The sequence below is a fragment of the Tympanuchus pallidicinctus genome, unplaced genomic scaffold (assembly GCF_026119805.1).
Source record: "Tympanuchus pallidicinctus isolate F22 unplaced genomic scaffold, pur_lepc_1.0 scaffold1, whole genome shotgun sequence".
Taxonomy (NCBI): Eukaryota; Metazoa; Chordata; class Aves; order Galliformes; family Phasianidae; genus Tympanuchus; species Tympanuchus pallidicinctus.
In genome coordinates, this window is record NW_026294618.1 from 75174533 (window position 1) to 75192816 (window position 18284).

An 18284-nucleotide genomic window follows, 5' to 3' on the forward strand; every position below is an offset into this window, starting at 1 on the left:
CTGGAGCTGGGGCTCATAGCTGGTGTGTACTCCCCAGCTCTGCCACAGCAGCAGCAGCTGGAGCCATGAGAACTGTGCTTTCCACGCAGCACTGTACCTGCGGGAAATCGCTTCAGTGGAAGAACGACCTTCTTAATGGGTGATGATAAGGCAAATGAAAGGAAATACCTGGAAACAGAAGTTAGCGGGGTGAAGTTCATTTTTAGGGTGAGTTCTGATAAATTTTGTCAAAGTCACTCGCATATTGTACAAAAATGCAGTCAAGAATACAGAAATACTGAAGGCAGCCAAGTCAAACACAAAGCATTTTTGTTCATTATGCAAACATTACAGCTGATCATGGCACTAATAAGTGTTCATTACTGAGAAGTTCCCATGTTCCCCAGTGCAGAGAAAGCCACATAATCTCGTAAATGAACAATTTTCTTCATTTCTTCTGTGAAATTCACTCAGAACAATTATAATGAATTACTCCTGACCTCATTTGTGGAGAGACTACCGTAGCAAAGCTCTATGCAACTTGAGGAGATAAAGCTAGAAATCCTCGGAGTGCGATCCCTGCTCTATTGTAGGATGTTTTCCTTGTGCAGCGTTAAAGCACTGCTATGCAAGCCTCAGGAACATCAACACTAATCACTGCAGTTGTGCAACCGAAGTCATAAGGAAACATACAAAACAACAAATAAGCAATTAGATGCTAAATTAAGAAGCAGAATTTGGTGACTGACAGTCCATCAACGGAGGAACAAAATCCCGTGGCAGACAGCTCTGGTACTTCATGGAAGAAAGACACAGCTCAGGAAATGCCTAGGTATGGTACAGATAGCAAAATGCCTCACGGTGCTTGATTTAAAATGTACGCTTAGATTATCAGTGACGTGATGGGAAACAACACAGTGGTCATTCCATAGATGAGGACAGCAAAAGAATACATATAGAATGTATAAGCCACCAATTAAAACATACAGAGCTGTAGCTTGGTTCTTTGGATTCAAGATGATGGACAGTTAAGGCATGATTCAATTGCCTACATTCAATTGCATTGGGTCCCTTTTGGTTCAGCTCCTCAGACATAAGGTACTTTTCCAGCTGATTTACTATTGCCAAGGAAACAAAGAAAATCAAATATATGTGAAAGGAACTTGTTTGGCAAGGACAAGATTTGCAGGATTGAGCAGGTTCCCTGTCATGTAGCTCTTCCGGGGCGTCCACCTGAGTTTTCCTTCCAGCTCACATCAGAGGAAAACAGCAGGAGACAGATCTGCTTTCAGAATGTTCTTTACTTGGTCTTAAAAGACAGTTCAGAGAGCTGTATTGCCAAACCCTATGTCAAATTACCCATCTGCTTGACCAAAGTTGATGTAATCTTTTTAGATTTCAGCAAAGCTGCTGATATGGTTTCTCACAGCAACTCTGGATGTACAGATTTTAAGTCTCAGATTTATTTGGAACACAATAGGTGTCTCTTTAAAATTTTACCTATGATAGGCATAACTTCATATTCTTATAAGACATGGTAAAAGAACAGTCTCTAGAAAGAATGCCAGGCATTATGTCATTACGTTTAATTCCAATTGTGAAACAGTTCCCAAAACCTCACCAGTTTATTTATTAGATCTTCTCCAGAAAAAGTGGAGCTGTTGGAGTACATTTGGAGGAGTACCATTTAAGCATTTTATTTATATTTCAGTAACCATCAGCTCCTTGGTTATCAGGGGTGTTCCTAACATCAGTGTCACGTGTCAGCTATGCTTGTAAGTGAATATGAGTGAGAATAACTCACCAAATCCAAAGCTAAAGCAGGTAATTGATGAACTCCTGCAGATTTTAGTTGAGAAAAGCACTAAATTTTGATGCTATCCACAAATGTGCTGCAACTTTTTCCATTCATTTCACATTCACATGCAATTTTACTTTATAAAGAAAGACACATGACTGATTTTAGCTAATTTTTAAAAGCAAACTGTTCAGAATCTTCAAGGTTATGTAAATGCTTTTTAAAACAGAATTGTTCATAGTTAGGATGGCTAATTTCCTGGAAAGTTCCTGGAATTCATTTTAACATATATTCCTGAATATTTCACCAAAACAAAGAGCTCTCCAGAACCCTATAGCCTATCAATAGCTTCATATTGATTAAGGTTATTAATATTGGTTGTTTGGGGGGGCAGATGTTAGCATACAGACACTGTGAGTTTTGATAAATGCTAAAATACCATACAATCAATACACAACAGCATCATTAAATAAACCCTGGTTTTTTGTCCAGAAGGATAAGAAATCGTTATGTGATTTCTATGTCAGCAAGAGGTTAACATATTTAAATGGCACTATGTTCTTGGGAAAGATAGGTCTGAAAGGGATTCCAAGATGCAATTCTGCACAGATTTCTGTCCTAATGCAAAATCATTTATTCCAGCAGCTTGTCTCTACTGTCCTTGGGACCTCATGTGAGGGATACTTTTGCTCCATCCACAAGGAAATGCTTCCTATTGCCTTTATCAATCTGTCCTCAGCAGGAGGCTTGGAAACTAACAGATTCCTCATCCTCATCCCCATCTGTGTTCATTAGGAACCACAAGTGAATAAATCAGTTAAAAATCTCTCAATCTGGAGAGCTCCTTAGACACAAAAAAAGCCTTTGCCCCTTTGGTAATATCCAGAAGGGGAACAGCAGTTTTTTCCCTCTTGCACTTTGCCTTGTTGCTCTCACAGTAAAGGCTGGAAAAGTAAGGGGTGGAGCTGGTGGCTCCTGCTGCCCTGAAGGGGCTAGATGCTGATCTTCCATGGTTAGGAGGTAACGCAATGATTCCAGGCTTAGTGGATCAGTTTGGAAATATTCAACTTGATCCCCTTTTTGAAAGCTCCCTCCTGCTTCAGAAACTATTTTTGTCCACCCACCCAAGGCGTTATATTTTTGTCTAGCTATATGCTGGACATTCTGTCCAGAAAAATACTGTGCAAAACAGTGTCCAAAGTTTTGGATACTAAACTAAACTTTCGAATCTAAACTAAACTTTTGAATCTAAAAAGATTAGGTCAGCTGGCTTCCCTTGGCCAAGCAGATGGGTAACCTTGTTGTAAGAGGAAATTAAGACCACAGAGTTTACCCCTGTGAATCCATGTTAGCTGTAACCAACGACTGCATTGTCTTTTGGGTGTTTTACAATAACTCTCCATAATTCTGCCAGGACTGATGTGAGACTGACAGGCCTGTTTTGAGCAGGGTATTCTTTCTTACCTTTCCTGAAAACGGGAACAATGTTTGCTAGCTTCCAGGTGACTAGGATCTCTACAGATTGCCAAGGTTGTTGAAAAATAATTGAGAGATGTCCCACAGTGACATCAGTCAGCTCTCTGAGTACCCTAGGATGAATCCCAGTTGTGTCCCAGACCTATATACATCCAACTGGAGCCACAAATTCTGCACAAGTTCAGGGCTGGCTAGGAATCTACTGTTACTGCATTCACAGTTCTCCAGCTCAGGGATTCAAAGGTCCCACAGCCTGTCATCAGTGTTGAAGACAGTGTTGAAGACACTTCTCTGCTTTGTCTGTGTCCCTGTCTGTGAGGCGATCATCTTCATAAGGAACAGACCAGAGTTACCACCTCTGGTCCTTCTTTTACTTTGGACATGCTTACAATTAGGTTGGAAAAAACAGAACTTTGAATAACACTAGTTTTTTAATACTCATGAAAAGTCTTTGAACAAAAAAAAAAAAGAGAGATTTAAGATAAAGTGCTTTATCACAACAATCACCTCGATCAACTAATTTAAAGTACCCTCGCAAGAGCTAAAGAAATGTAAAAAGGAAATTGTAAAATATACATGCCACTCCAAGGAGCAAGGATGAGAGGGAATCAGATGGTACTGACACTATTATTCAGTATTACACTGTTGTAAACCCAAGTTAGCACTCTGAAGGATCATTCATCAAAATAAGCACTCTCTTCCCTTCCTCATCTAAGAAATGGCTCTTCTTTCCTCTCTGAAGCACAAGATTAGATGAAGTAAGCTGTGCAGCTTTCTGCCAACGCAGACTTCTCCAGAACTGGAAGAATAACTCACCATCACCAGCTGCCTCTGATTGATGTTTAGGCCATTTTAGCTTCAGTGGACCAGAAAAACTAATCTATTAGACATAAGTTACATCCAACTTTCTAAGAATTTTTAACAGTTTATAAGCAAAGTAACAAAATGTATGGTTAGTTTCTACTCTTGTTCCTGCAGAAGTACCTGAGAAGGTATCAGTTCAACATACTGGAAAAATAAAACTATCAGCATAAATTAAAAGAGTGCTCTGCACAGCTTGGTAATCACAGAAAGCCCGTGCCCAAGAGCTCTGCAACTGAATTCACTAAACAGCTGGCGATCTCACTGAAGAGGATAATGGCATGGGTGAGGACAAACCCACCATTAATGTCAGTAAGACTCCAAGGGCTTCTCCAGCAGCATGGCTAAATAGGACATGCACACAGATCCCACCAGTCCCTCAGGAACAACTGCCCCGGAACCCCAGACAGCTCCAGCTGCCCTACCATTTCCCAGACCTCAGAATACCAACAGCCTCTGCTACCAGCCATCTCATATCAGGTGCTCATAGAGATGAGTGACTTCAGCCCAGCACCTGTGGCTAGGAAACCACTGTTCTCCACAATTAAAATATGACAGGAGGTCACAGCCCTTGGTAGGCAGTCACCAACAGGCTGACCTAGCCAGGTCACAGTGTGGCAATAGAAAGAGAGCAAAATCTTTTGCTGGAAGTATTTAATCTCTGAGCCTTCTCAGAAAACAGCAGAAAATTCACCACATAGAGAAATATTTACATGCTAGATCCCACAGCCTGCAGGCAGCACACGACCCTGGACAGCTAACAATGCAACCTCACAAGATGGTAAACTTTTAAGCCTTATTCCATGATTTTTAGTGATATTTTTCATGAGTTGATTGTGAGTAGCTTGAGTGTGGACCACATAGAATGGAATGCTGTGGGGTGGAGGGCACAGTGCAGCACTGATTCTGCCTCTTGCACCTGCCACACACACGCAGTCAAATCAAAACCTGCGTGCATAACACATCACATGCATTTGTGGGTTTGGTGAGTAAAACACAGTGGTTGCTGATAATAATAATTCAGTTCAACTACCAGTATGTGTACCTGTGGCACGCCGGTGATGGCTGGGAAAAACATCCAGTGAATTATCACTGCAGTGTAAATCAAGAACATTTACGTGCTGAAGCTTTAAAAACTGATAATGTTTGCAGATTGTCATCAAAGCTGTGAATTTCATAAAGTTCAAGGGACTGAATTGTCACCATTTTCAGCAGGTTTTTTTTTAAAGTATGGATGCCAATTATGGGAACATTTATTTCCTTTTCTGAAGTAAGGTGTCCTAGAGTAAAATGCTACAAAGATTTTATGACCTGCAACATGAAACCAAATCATGGAATCAGAATGAAAATTTGTGCCAGAACATGAAGAGGAAAAATGGTTCACAGGGTTGCAAATGCATGCATGGGGATATTCAACTTACAGAAAAATGTGATCACGTTGCTCTACTAGATTTTCATAAGAGAAAGATATCCCTCTCTTCACAACCACACGTTATTCCTGTCATTGATTTCAAGTAATACATGCATTTGTGAAAAATTGTTCAAGGATGAAGCACAGGACGAGTAAAATTTCATCAAACATCTCTGATGAACACCTTTAGAATTCACTAAGAATTGCAGCCATTGCCACTGAACCAGGTTGATGTATTAGTTTCACAGAAAAAAAAAAAAAGAAAAAAAAAAAGGAAAAAAAAAAAGGTCAATTATCCCACCAGTTTTATGTTTTCATTGCTCTCTTTTTTTTATGGTTCATCAAAGAATAGAAAAGTTTTGTGACTTACATACATTGACTATATTATATATTTGATATGCGGCCCAAGACAACTCCTCTTCATTCAGAATCTCTTGGATGCAGCTGTCTTAAGAGTATGCTCTGTTAGTTCCAATGGAACAAAGCACTTGGCATCTGGCAGGCTGCAAGAGGACACTCGTGTCACCGAGCAAGGTGGGGAAATGTCAGTGAAACTTACTCTAGAACCAAAAAATCTTGGATGGATGGATGGATGGATGGATGGATGGAGATACAATGAGATGTATCTGACACATCACTTATTTTTCTTCCTTTTTATACATTGCATCATTTCTGGATATCGTTCCCAGTTGTCTGAGTGTCTACTTTGATCTACTCTGCTCCTCAGAAACTCTGCTCCTCTTTCCCTGCACAGTGGTAATGGTATACCTACTTTAACAGCACACTGCTTGCAGAACACAGCAGCTCTTGAACACTACACTCCTCTCTTACCCTTCACTTCAGTGATACCATCATATTCTAGTGCTGCCTGTGTTAAAAATGAACCAGTTGTGAAGACCTTAGCATATTAATGCAGTAAGAACATTCTTTCCCTTCCCTGAGATTTAATCTTAAATTTTATTTAATTACAGTGTTGTTCCTGACTGCCTTGGCAGCAGAAGTAGCCACACGTGCATTGTGATTGCCCAATTCTCCTCAACTCTGCTCCCACAGGTGTGGTTACTCTGACAAAACCTGCTAGATGGTATCTTTACAACCATCATAGCAAACACCACCACAGACCTACCAAAACACAGTGCCGAAATTCCTACACACCCGCATCCCATAATATGATGACTTCCTCCTGAAGGACAAACACCCTCACGAAAACTGGGGACATGAGTGGAATAACCAGACTCTTCCTGACTTCTGGCAATGTAGTACCTGTTGCTTTCATGGCTTATGAATTGGCACCTGGTCACCATAGGCAATTGCCTTCTGTTTAAGAAGCTCTAGGTTGACCTTGAAGACAGATAAAATGTCCAGATAAAATTGTTTCAAGGCATGCTGGCCTGCTACCTAACAACACCTGTGACAGAACAACTTCAGGCTCTCAAGCTAAATCTGTACTGCTCTCAAAAGAGCAAACATGCGCCTCCCCTCATGACCAGTGGTGATGAGACTAAGTAGGTTCTGACCATTCAAGAAAGCACTCAGCATGATGAAGGAAATAAGCATGGAAGAAGTCAACAAGACAGATTCCTGGTTGCACTGTATGACAGGAGTACTTTTTGTCCACTGCTCTATATGCAGTAAGTGGTAGCCAGTTTGCCACTGCTAAAATGACAAGTCTTGTGTGGCCTGGTCTTTATGTACAGAGGTGAGGGATAATGGGCCAGAAGCAGGATGGTTGCCAAAGACCAACCCAAACCACTAAAACTGATCCAAAGCACTCCCAAGCTAGGAATTTCAAGGACGAGTGGGTAGATTTCCAGCTTAACAACAAAGGGTGCTATGAATTTTTTATCAACTAATGAAAATATAGGCTGCACAAATGTAGGAAAAGCTCAAGTTTCTAAGAGTGAGTGTTAGTCAGCATGCTATTATGGATAAAACTGAGCATGCGTAGGCATCAAAGAATAATGTCCATAAGGAAAAGTATCTTTCCATATCAGCCATGTCTTTAAGGAAAGAAAACCAAAGCAGCCATTCCAAATGCATGCATGATGCATGGCTTCCAGAAATGGCATACTGTTGCTACTAGTGGAGGAAGGCTGGTATGCCAATGCTCTTGCTCTGCCTCCCTCCCTGTAGGACTCACTCGCAGGGTACAAGGGCAGATACTCTGGCTTGTGCCTCTGCTGGGTCAGCGGTATCAAGTGTTTAGGAGAAGCTCAGTGCTGCCCTTGCAGCAGATCATTCTGGCAAAGTAGAGGGCATATTTCATCAGCTTTCACATTTCCTCTACCCTATAAATGCAACTACTGCATGCCTGCACTCTGCTCATTTGTTGTCACTGCAAGTAAATAATGCTGCGTGCCTTGCCAAGTATTGGTCTGGTAATACTGAATCAAGCTAGACTCATTTCACATTTACCCCAGACATGATATAAACTGCTCAAAACAGTAATAAAGTTCTTCATACTTTGGATACTTTGAATTCATCCGAATTGACTGAAATTGTAACAAAAAATATTTATGGTCTAGTAAAAATAGGATTTCAACAGCCATTTTTATCAACTAGCAGATTCAGTCACTAGAATAAATTTCATTTTAAAAATGGCTTATTTTTATATGAACCCAGGATGAGAAAAGAAGCTCCCTCTTCCAGTCTCTAAAACAAGTCAGGAGAAAAGAAGCAGGTCTGAAGCACTGCCCTCCTTAAGGGTCTGAGGACACTGTCCTGCTTCACCACACACCCTGAGTTGCCAGGTCAAAACAGACAAGAAAGGAAAGTGAACCACACATGCGATGCTGTTTGTAAGTGTCACATCAGCAGCCCCTCCACTTTCAAGCTAAGGAGGCTCCATTTCACACATCCTCACCGATCTCAAGCAATGCCAAGCAGCCCTCTGTCTACTTGTAATTCCACAAAGGACAACAGTTACTAATCGTAGGATGACTTCTAAAACAGAAGAAGCAGAGCTATGATATGCAGCAGTATGGCAGAGCAAAGATGAAGCATCAAACGGAGAGCAAAAAGCTTGAATTTTAAGCCAGTGGGTATTTCAGTGTAAGGCATGTTGTTAGGAAAAGAGGTATATCTGCTTCTTCTCTGCCTGTTCTTGACTATCAGACAGAGGATGTTCTATTTGTGTACTCTAGTCTATAGTACATTCATTCCAAATCCAATTTTCTGTTTTAAAGCCAAAAAATCAGATTTTTTCATTCATCTCCTTCCAAATATTAACTTGTGCAGGCCAGGCCAAGTAATCAGCAATAAAAGCAGTGCCTTCAATGCTGTGGCCCTGTTAATTTCAGATGCATTAGCATACTTGTGTGAATTTTTACTATACACTTCAGTGCTTGTAGCTGTGTAATAACATGCAATTATATGTGTTTCTTAAACCAACTAAGATAAAAACATATATTACAACTTTGAAGAAGAGGTTATGTCAATTATTTTGTTTTCCACATTTTATTATAATAATTATCCTATGTTTGTACATATATAAATTACATTAAGGATAAAAAGGTATTAACAACTCACCGTTCTGGTGAGATTTACTCGTCCCTTTAAAACTGCAGACGTATTGGATCTGTTCGTTCCATGATTTCTGAGCATGATCTCGTGGCTACAGAGATAATAAAACAATTATAGAGTTGGGACCAGTGGAAAGGATTGAGACCTGTTTCTGATCTATCAATCAAAGGTTTCAAGCAGTCTACGCAAATGTAGAACAGCACTTTTCAACAAGTTATATATAAATTCATTCTGTGTGAAAGGATCCTGAATCCTGAAAACATAACGCTCAAATAAACCTGAATTCCACTGAGTGCAAAAGTCCATTCTACTCAACATAAAGAACAAAATACATCCAAAAATACTATAAAAGACCTGAAGATATCTAACTCCACTGAGGAAAGTAATGTATTTCAAAACACACTACTTATTTTAAATGAAAGCGCAGTATTTCACATCTTTCATCCTTGTTTTACTTCATAGCTGAGATATAAAAAGCCCTAAACTGACCCTTGGGGGTGGTTCACTACTTAGGAGGTAGGAACCTGTATCAGTACCTGTTTGCTGATTTGGAGCTGTTGGAGCTGGCCCAGAGGAGGGCCACAGAGATGATCAGAGGGCTGGAGCACCTCTCTTTATGATAGGCTGAGATGGCCTTGTTCAGCCCCCAAAGAATGAAGGCTCCTGGGAGACCTTATTGTGGCCTTCCAGTACTTCAAGGAGCTTATAAATAAGAGAGAAACCAACTTTTTACACAGTAAAGTCACAGGACAATGGGGGAATGACTCAAAGCTATTTGAGGGGAGATTTAGGCTGGATGTTATGTAGAAGTTGTTTACTCAGAGGGCAGAGAGCTGATGGCACAGCTGCCCTGAGCAGCTGTGGCTGCTGAAGCACTGGAGGGCAGATTGGATGGCAGCCTGGGCAGCCTGAGCTGGTGAGGGGCAGCCCTGCCCATGGCAGGGTGCTGGGGTGGGTGGGCTTTTGAGATCCCTTCCAACCCAAACCGTTCTATGACTCTATGATTCTACAATTTACCTTTTCAGATCTTGCCACAGGCAAAATTATACGTCTGAGGCGTTATTTCTAGTAGGCTAACTCGATTTACCCCCACTTTGCATTACTCGTGTGATTTAGTTGCAAACGAGCCAAACGAGCCCTCTTTCAAAAGCACGTACTGCAACAATTCATCCCGCTCTTCCCCAGTCTACCACTTCCCGATGTCCTCCAGCATTGCGTTACCGCCTTGGCCGGCACCTTCAGCCCGCTCCAGCTGCCGGCTATGGCAGAGGTACAGGCAGCCTGATCCACCTCCACCTCCCCCTGGGCGCCACGGAGCGTTTGCCGCGTTTGCCACGTTTCCTCTCACTCCTCAGCCCTGCTTTGCTCCTTCCGCCGCTGGACGGCGGGGGGCCTATACTCGAGGATTTATGGTACAGCAAAGGCAGGGGGAGGCACGAGGAGCCGCGTCACTCTCCCTCTACATAAAGGACCGACAGCACAAGGGAGTCGGCGCAGGGCCGCTAAAGGGTTGCGTGTGTGCTCGTCGCGTCCCAAACACCAACAAAAAGCGAGCGGCCCGCTAAGGGCGGGCGGTACACGGCACCGCCAAACAGCACAGCTCTGGTAGCAGCTTAGGTCAGCGGCGGGGCAGCTCCAGGAAGCGCTAGCAGCGAGAACGGGCCGCCCTGCGCGTGGCGGGGACGGGACGTTTCGGGGTGTGGGTCCCTCAGCCGCCGGCCGCACCAGGCGGAGGTGCGCCGTAAGGAAGGTCTGGCCGGACGCCAGCGCCGCGCTCGCTCACTTCCCTCTGCGCGCCCGCGTGCCCCCGCCCTCTAGGTGCGAGCGCGCGCGCGCGCCCCCTGCTCCGTGACCCATTTCACCGAACAAAGGATTTTGCTGGAATCTCAGCGCTAGACCTAAAATGGCGCCGGCGCTCTCGCCCGCCCCCGCTCCCTGCGCGGGCACCATAGAGACGCGGCGGCTAGAGCGGCCGCTCTTCGTGCCTGCTCTACACGGCCCCAGCCCGCTCTCGGTGGTGCGCGGCCGGCGCGGCGCTGTCGCAGCATGGCGGGCGAGGGCGACTCTGAGCCGGAGAAGGTAATGGAAAGCGGCGGGTGTTCCTCGCTTCGCTCCGCTCCGCTGCCGGCTCTCGGCTGAGGCGTGCCCCGGGTTTGAGTGCTGAGGAAGCGGTTGCTGAGCGGGACGTGGAGAGCGGTCACTGCACCGTGATCAGAGCGGGGATCAGGGCAGAGGGGAGGCTGAATGGAACCGGGTTAGGAAGGACAGCGTAGTTTTGGGGGGATTGTGTTGTTGTTGTGGTTGGTTGGTTGGGGTTTTTTTTGTTGTTGCTCTTTTTCTTTTTGGTTGTCTGTTTTTTTGCCTGCTCTTCTGTCGAGCCTTCTCCTTTTGGGGAAGCTGCCATGCCGCTCGAGCTTTGTGTCCCCAGCAGTTAGCAGTGGCTGGAGCCGCAGCGGATGATTTCAGTAGGGCAACAGGTGAAGGACTATTTTAAAAGGGTGCCTCATGCAGCACAGATGTAGCACCGTACCTTCCTCGCCAACAACAGAAGTGTATCGGATGACCTCTTCCATAAGGGAGTGCTTGAAATTATTCATTAGCAGATTAGACCGATATAGACCAAATCCTTTCTGTCTCATACGCAGGGATTACGTTGAGCGGCAGGGTGGTTGTCCACAGAGGGCACAGGCACAGTTACTGGTGGGGATTCCCTTACCCGCCCACAAATCCAGCTGCTGGCACATGCTTGTATCCCTGTTAGCACAGCCATGCTGTGTCACACTGATGCTGACCTTCCAGAGCTGCCGGCCTTTCCCATGAGGCTTTCTACAGCGTTCCATCTTCAAAATCTAACAGATGAATGAGAAAAAAGCAGATTTATTCTAGTTAATAGAATTATAGAATGGTTTGGGTTGAAAGGGACCCTTGAGATGATCTAGTTCCAACCCCCTTGCTATAAGTTGCACCAGACCAGGTTGCTCAGAGCCCCATCCAGCCTGGCCTTGCATGCTTCCAGAGAGGGAACATCTGCATCCTCTTTGGGCAACCTGTTCACGTACCTTAGTTCTGACCGTGTTGCTTGGAGGCCTGTATAGAGGTAGTTTCCCATTCCAGGTTTTGTGCACATGTGAGGATGTCTATTGGGTGAGAGATACAAGTGGTATTCAAATTAGGAGACTTAGAATGTGCTGGAGCCAATGTAGGCATCTGTGAAATTAAAAATGGATTTGTCAGTTCACAGTTGTGTTTATGAATGCCACATGTAATTGCCATTTGAAGGTTAAATAGAAAATTGGCGTATAAAAGCCAGTGTAGGTTATAATTGGAAAGAGCATATGGCTTAATTTGAGTAATTTTTATCAGTAGGTTCATTTAAGAACCTATGCGTGGTATACAGAGGAATTTACCTGAACAGCCTGTGCCTATACATAGGATTAGGATAAGAATGGTGCTTTTATTCAGATAAGATTCTCTGGTATCTGCATCTTTTCCGGTAATTTCTTTCAGTTTTTTTTAATCTACTTTTAAACATGTGGCGTGGTAGAAGTTTACCAAAGTCATTTTTTCATTGAAATATTAATTTGTGCTTTTTTTTTTTTTTTTTTCTTTTCCTCCTTATAGTCCTTCAAGCTCCTAGGATTTCTTGATGTTAAAAATGTCCCATGTGCACGAGAATCAGTGCTGTATGGGTCTCTGGGATCTTTAGTTGTGGGTCTTGGACACTTTTTAGCAACTAGTAAGTACACCTTCTGTATCTTCTCATGTGTTGATTCTTAAAGATAAATTCATTCATTTTTTCTGTTAGACTTTATGAATAAAGGGAAGTCACCCAAGCTATTTCTCTAATTTTTTTAGCATTTTTGTCTTTGTTTCAGGTAGAGTAAGAAGATCGTGTGACTTTGCAGTCGGTGGCTTTATTTGCACAATGTTAGGATACTGGTATGTAAAATGCTCCTTGAATTTTGGCAGACCTTTGGCTGCTTTGTACAGTGCAATCCTTCTGTGACCTTACCCACTGCTTTTGAAACACAAAAAATAACCTACCTAGCAAAGTATCCTCTTTTTTTCTTTCCCAGATTTTTTTTTTTTTTTTTTAAAGGGAAAAAAAGTCCATGTCTTTGAATTCTTATTTCTGTATCAGAAGGAAAACAAACAGAAAACAACTGGTTTTTCTTCTGCCCTGGGAAGGCAGCATACTAAATGTTCGTGAGGTTAAGGTCCAAATTGTAAAACTGAGAATTTTCCATTGGAATTGTATGTTGTATGTTCTCCTTCTCAATGGCTGAGTAATGTTTGCCTTAAAGAAATATCAGAAAATACCTTGGTATTTTCTTTAAGCGTTATTTTATGATGATGTCTGCCAATATTGTGTATGGTTTCAACTTTTCAGCTGGCTGAATAACATTGATTTGATACTGATTTGATTTGATACACATAATAAGGAGTGAATCCCATTTTCTGTTTGTCTCTCTTTCTAGGTTTTACTGCAGGTACAATTTAGCCCAACAGAGGATTCGGCAAAGAATGCTTAAAGAAGGAATGAGAAACAAAATGTTATTTGAAGGCAGTTCTTTTGATCCAGAAAAAAACCAAACTGGCAATGAAAGAAGCAATTCGTAGTCCTACTATAGGGGAGTCTGTATATGTGGTGTAATACAGCATTGAGAAAAGGTGGTCCAAAAATGGCAGTGTGCCCTGTAAGTATGTCAGATAACTGAAATTGATAAATCGTGCTGGTTTTCCTAGAAGATTTAAGTAAGAAATCCAGAGTGAATCTGTTAAATCTGTATATAAGCCTTTCTTTGTTTCATGTATGTACATATGTGACTATGTTCACAGTTAGCAATGACCTCCTTGTTTTTGACTTGTTAAACATTTGGCAATTGACGCTGTGTTGCACAGTCTCAGAGAATTAATGACAACATTTGGGGGCTGCTTTAACTTACAAACAAAGCAAAGTTGTAATTTCATCTCGTTTAAATGCAAGGTATTTTCATCAACTGTTCTGAGTAAATGCATCTTGTAGTGCTGCTGCTGAGTGTAGCACTTGGAAAATGGGAATATTTAAACAGTAGGTGAGTGCTTTGCTTGTGCAAAGTGGAAGTTATCAGTAGCTTCTGTAACTTCAAAAAACTTATAGAGGCTATGAAGCTGAGTTTCCATTTTTGTTCCATCTGTGCAAAATTAAGAATAAAAACACTTCAGGAGGAATTTCACCTATTTATGTAACATTTTTTAATTTCACTGAAGAAGATTTTTAAGATATTTCGGTACAGTTGGTAGAGCAACAATTGATGTGATTTATAAGTGGTGATGGTTCATCTAAAAAGGCACATCATTAGTGTATGTCACTATAAATCTTCAGTTAAAAGAAATATAGACATATACTTTCATAGAAAGTATCTTATTTGTCTTATTTGAAAATAGTGTTAGCTCTAATTGTGTACTGACAAGAATATGAATGGTGGTGTAGTGTGCCTTTGTTTGCGTGCTTCTGCCTATATAGTGAAGAGTGTATTTAGGGTTTCCACAAACTGGCTTATAGTATATTATGTTACAAGCATTTCTGGTCTGAAGGCATTAAATGAGCAGAAACAATCCTTTCTCTCTACCCTGGGCTTAGTTTGAGAGAGTTTGTGACTCAGGTTGGTGGGAGTGGGGATGTCCAGCTGTAAGCAGCAGCATGGCTCTATTAATTTGGAAGTATACATCAAAGAACTAAACCAACATGCTGCTGATACAAAGATAGTTCAACTTTTACACTTTATGGATTTGCCTCGTACAAGAAGAAAACAAATCTGCATTCTTTACCATTTCTATTTGTACCCTGTTCCTCTTGTTTCTTCTGGAGGAAGTGAAAGAATGAAGATAAGTTTTATGGAGAACTTTCAGTTCAGAAATTGATATTAAAAAAACCCCCAGAGACCTGGAGTTATCACAACGAAGCATTACCTTCACCAGGGAATTCAACCTTGGAATTTGACTCACATTTAGCTCTAATTCACAGGACAAAAATGTTACTCCTAATTTTGTGCTGCGAGGGGAAAGGTGCTCCTTCTCTTTGGATCGGGTAGGAATTGTTGCCTCAAAGCCCCTGGAGTGACTATAGGAAACTGAGCGAGTACTTAGCGCACACTCCTATTTTAATACATGGTCGAGTTCTTTCCTATCTGACGTAAGAAAAGGAACTGCAACCTAAGCAGGGATCTTCTTGCTGTGAGGTCACAATTCAGCTGGGGAGGTCAGAAGACAAAAATGTCTGGATTAAAGTTTAATCTTCGGCAAAAATCAGTTGTTGAGAAAGAAGAGAATGCGGTTTTGTGCTGACAGGAAAGAAGGTAGCATGCATGGAAGGGCATCTTTTAAAATGATTAATTACTGTGACCACGATGAGGAGCAAACAGCAGGATTAGATTATCTCCAGTATTATTTGGCTCTTGTTTTGTGCTACTGTAGTTACAACTACTACCTCTGGCTGCTTAGCTGCAGTATTAGTAATTCTGGCCAAGAATTGTTGAATTCTACGTAGATTTATCTGCATTGCTTAGATCACCAGCCTAATGCTACTTCACTGTACAAAATATAAAATGAGTGTGTTGCACACAAACGTTAGCAGAAAAAGTGGAATAAGTGGTAATATGCAACAGTCTGGCCAACATGTTTGAGTTTCATTATTTAAAGCTGGGGTAAAATGGAGCTCATAAAAAGTTGGAGCCTTTGCTGAATGGAGATGGAGGGGTAAAAAAGGAAGCTGAGAAGGAATTAACTGATGTGAAAGGGAGGGGTCTGCAACAGCAGGAAAGGAATGCACTGAGAGTTAACCATGCACAAAGTCTCCCAACTTCAAGGCAATCTAAAGTGCCACCAAAGTACGTAAATGGGCCTGTGGCATTTTCAGTTCCTGCATGCCTTACTCATTGTGCTGCTTGTGCTACTGACACTCTTGGTGTTCACCAGCCCTCTTCCAGAAGGACTGCATTCAGAGCTCCTGGCAGCGACAGGAGCACACCACACAAGGGTTGTGTGTGTACCCTCCAAGCCTTCCAGGAAGGAGTCAAGGCAGCAGGCAGAAATATGGCAATCTAAGTAAGGTGAATTGCCAGCTCTCTAATAGAGTTGTGCGTGATCAGATTGCCTCTACTCTCCAGCACCCTTCTCTATAACAGAGGTAATGCTTTAGCCACCAAAAATTGTGAAAGACTCAAAAGCCAAGAATTAAGATGTTTTAGTTGACAACAGAGGCAATTACAACTGTCATCCCAAAGTTGTCAATTACAGCTTTACCCAAGCAGACTTTTAGGAGATGATGGCTTTGATTTCTCCGTTCACTTTGCAGATTTCCAGGCTGTTTTGTTTGTTGCCACCCAACCCAAGACCTAGAGTGCTGTGAAGGAAAGGTCACTTGGTGTCATTAATAAATGACTCTGGCTTTTGGTAGGATGACTTTGTCAAGTAGATAACAATGAAGTTAGTGAGCTCCCAAGTGAAAGAATTACCCCAGCTCAGTAGATTAATTCTCATGCTTCTCTCATACCTGTATTCTGTAGCTTATGTCAGGAGCTCAGTGATTACTAATGAAAGTTTGAAGCAGATACAGTAAAATCACCTTGGAAAACTGATCAAAACAAGGTTTTACAGTTCAGAAGATGAAAATGATGAGCTTCTGATTTTTATTTTTATTTTTTTTAATCTGAACAAAGAACTAGTAAGTCACAAGTGGAGCTGAGTTTAGTTAATACAACTCAGGGCCTTGGAATATACATCATTCTTAAACTGAAAACATTACACTAAGCTTAAACCTTCAATCTGGGGCAGGTAGATAAAGACAGAGCCTTGGATGACATGACCCTGCAAGTAAATTGCAGACTGATGGCTAGCAAAACCCTGGCTAAGACTGTTCTTAGCAATGATTTCCAATGATCAGTTCCTCAGAAAAGGAGATAATCTGCCCAGGCACCCTAAAGAAATCTGCAACTACCAATGATTACTGCTTTTCTTATGGCATGTTCATCCAGCACTTAAAGCTGTTGAGGGTCACCCTGCAGCAGTGTTGGGAGACTGTGACAGAACTTGTTTTACTTGGTTTCTTAGTGCTGATATTGACTAACAGAGTGTTCTTTGGTAATCTTCTAGTCAGACTCACCAAGAGCTCAGCCATTTCTTTCTAAACTTCAGACTGTGCCTTTGAACCATTACCATAGAGGGCTTCATACCCCTGCTGACATGCACAACGGTCCTCATAACCCAAAAACCCATTCGCTATTTCTAGTCATCATTTTCTACGTCACCATCCTCCCATTGGGAACACCGTGCTTCCTCTAGCATGCCTCTGTCACCTGTGCAAGCATTCTTGAGACCTCCATCTAACATTGTCGATGATGCAGTGAGTCTTCTTCAGGGTCCACCTGATACAAGGAAAAAGGAATCCTCACATTCTCTATGTGGCAGGCACCATGCTCTTAATAGCCTAATCAAGACTGAGCATTTCGATGTGTTTGCTTCTCTGTAGCTGTGTCCATAAGCACACTTGAGTCCATGCCTCCAGTCCCTGAGAACTGCAAGGCTATGGCATGCAACAAATGACAGATTTTTATTGCGTTGCATGCTCTTGGTGTGGTGGCAAAACTGACAGAATGCAGAAGAGTTCCATTACCAGTACATCAGCAATGTCTTCCATCTAACAGGCATTGCCAGTGGGGTCCACAGTAGCTGGAACTCAGAAGACACAGCCGCTGTTTGAGGGGAGACCATTTGCACCCTTCCCCCACCAGCCTTTCAGTTGCTTTCAGTTGTGTGATTTTCACGTTTTGTTTTGGAACAAGATAGTGATGCTTGCATTCAATGTCACGTAGTGTACTTTCCAAGGCAGTAACTAGATATAAAAGCAAGCTAATTCCTGAAAACTTTTCATTTGCTTCAATAGTCTGCTGAAAGAAACTCTTGGAATCTATCATTTCCCTTTCATGGCCGTTTCTTTAAAAAAAAATAGAAAAGTAGTGGCAGGCTGCCAAGCCATGGAGCCACATAAATATCCCAGGGCTGAGCCAAGCTGCTGCTGAAGCAATAGTAGCAGCCCCTGCCTGAGGAATGTCCGGGAGCTGCCAGAGACTTTGCAGTCTGTCCGCCTCCTGTTCCTACCACATGGCCTCCATGCCTGGCTCCACCACTAGCAGGTCACAGGTTTTCCTCAGTCCCTCAGCGTCCAGCAGACCTGAGTGCCAGGTTACCGTCACCCGC

At 42.4% G+C, this 18284-nt stretch overlaps 1 protein-coding gene and 1 long non-coding RNA gene across 2 annotated transcripts; one reads left to right on the forward strand and one right to left on the reverse strand.

The window, feature by feature from the left end:
- Nucleotides 1-5905: 5905 nt before the first annotated feature.
- On the reverse strand, nucleotides 5906-10976 carry LOC128076142 (uncharacterized). Its single transcript, XR_008204262.1, has 3 exons — nucleotides 10205-10976; nucleotides 9054-9138; nucleotides 5906-6028 (listed from the first exon to the last, which is right to left on the reverse strand). It is a non-coding gene; the product is annotated as an uncharacterized LOC128076142 (long non-coding RNA).
- Nucleotides 10977-10986: 10 nt separating this feature from the next.
- Nucleotides 10987-14263, forward strand: LOC128076101 (cytochrome c oxidase assembly protein COX20, mitochondrial). Its single transcript, XM_052673448.1, has 4 exons — nucleotides 10987-11126; nucleotides 12669-12783; nucleotides 12923-12986; nucleotides 13526-14263. The coding sequence occupies exons 1-4, from the start codon at nucleotides 11094-11096 to the stop codon at nucleotides 13665-13667; spliced, it is 354 nt and encodes a 117-aa protein (XP_052529408.1). The 5' UTR covers nucleotides 10987-11093; the 3' UTR covers nucleotides 13668-14263.
- The last annotated feature ends 4021 nt before the right edge of the window (nucleotides 14264-18284 follow it).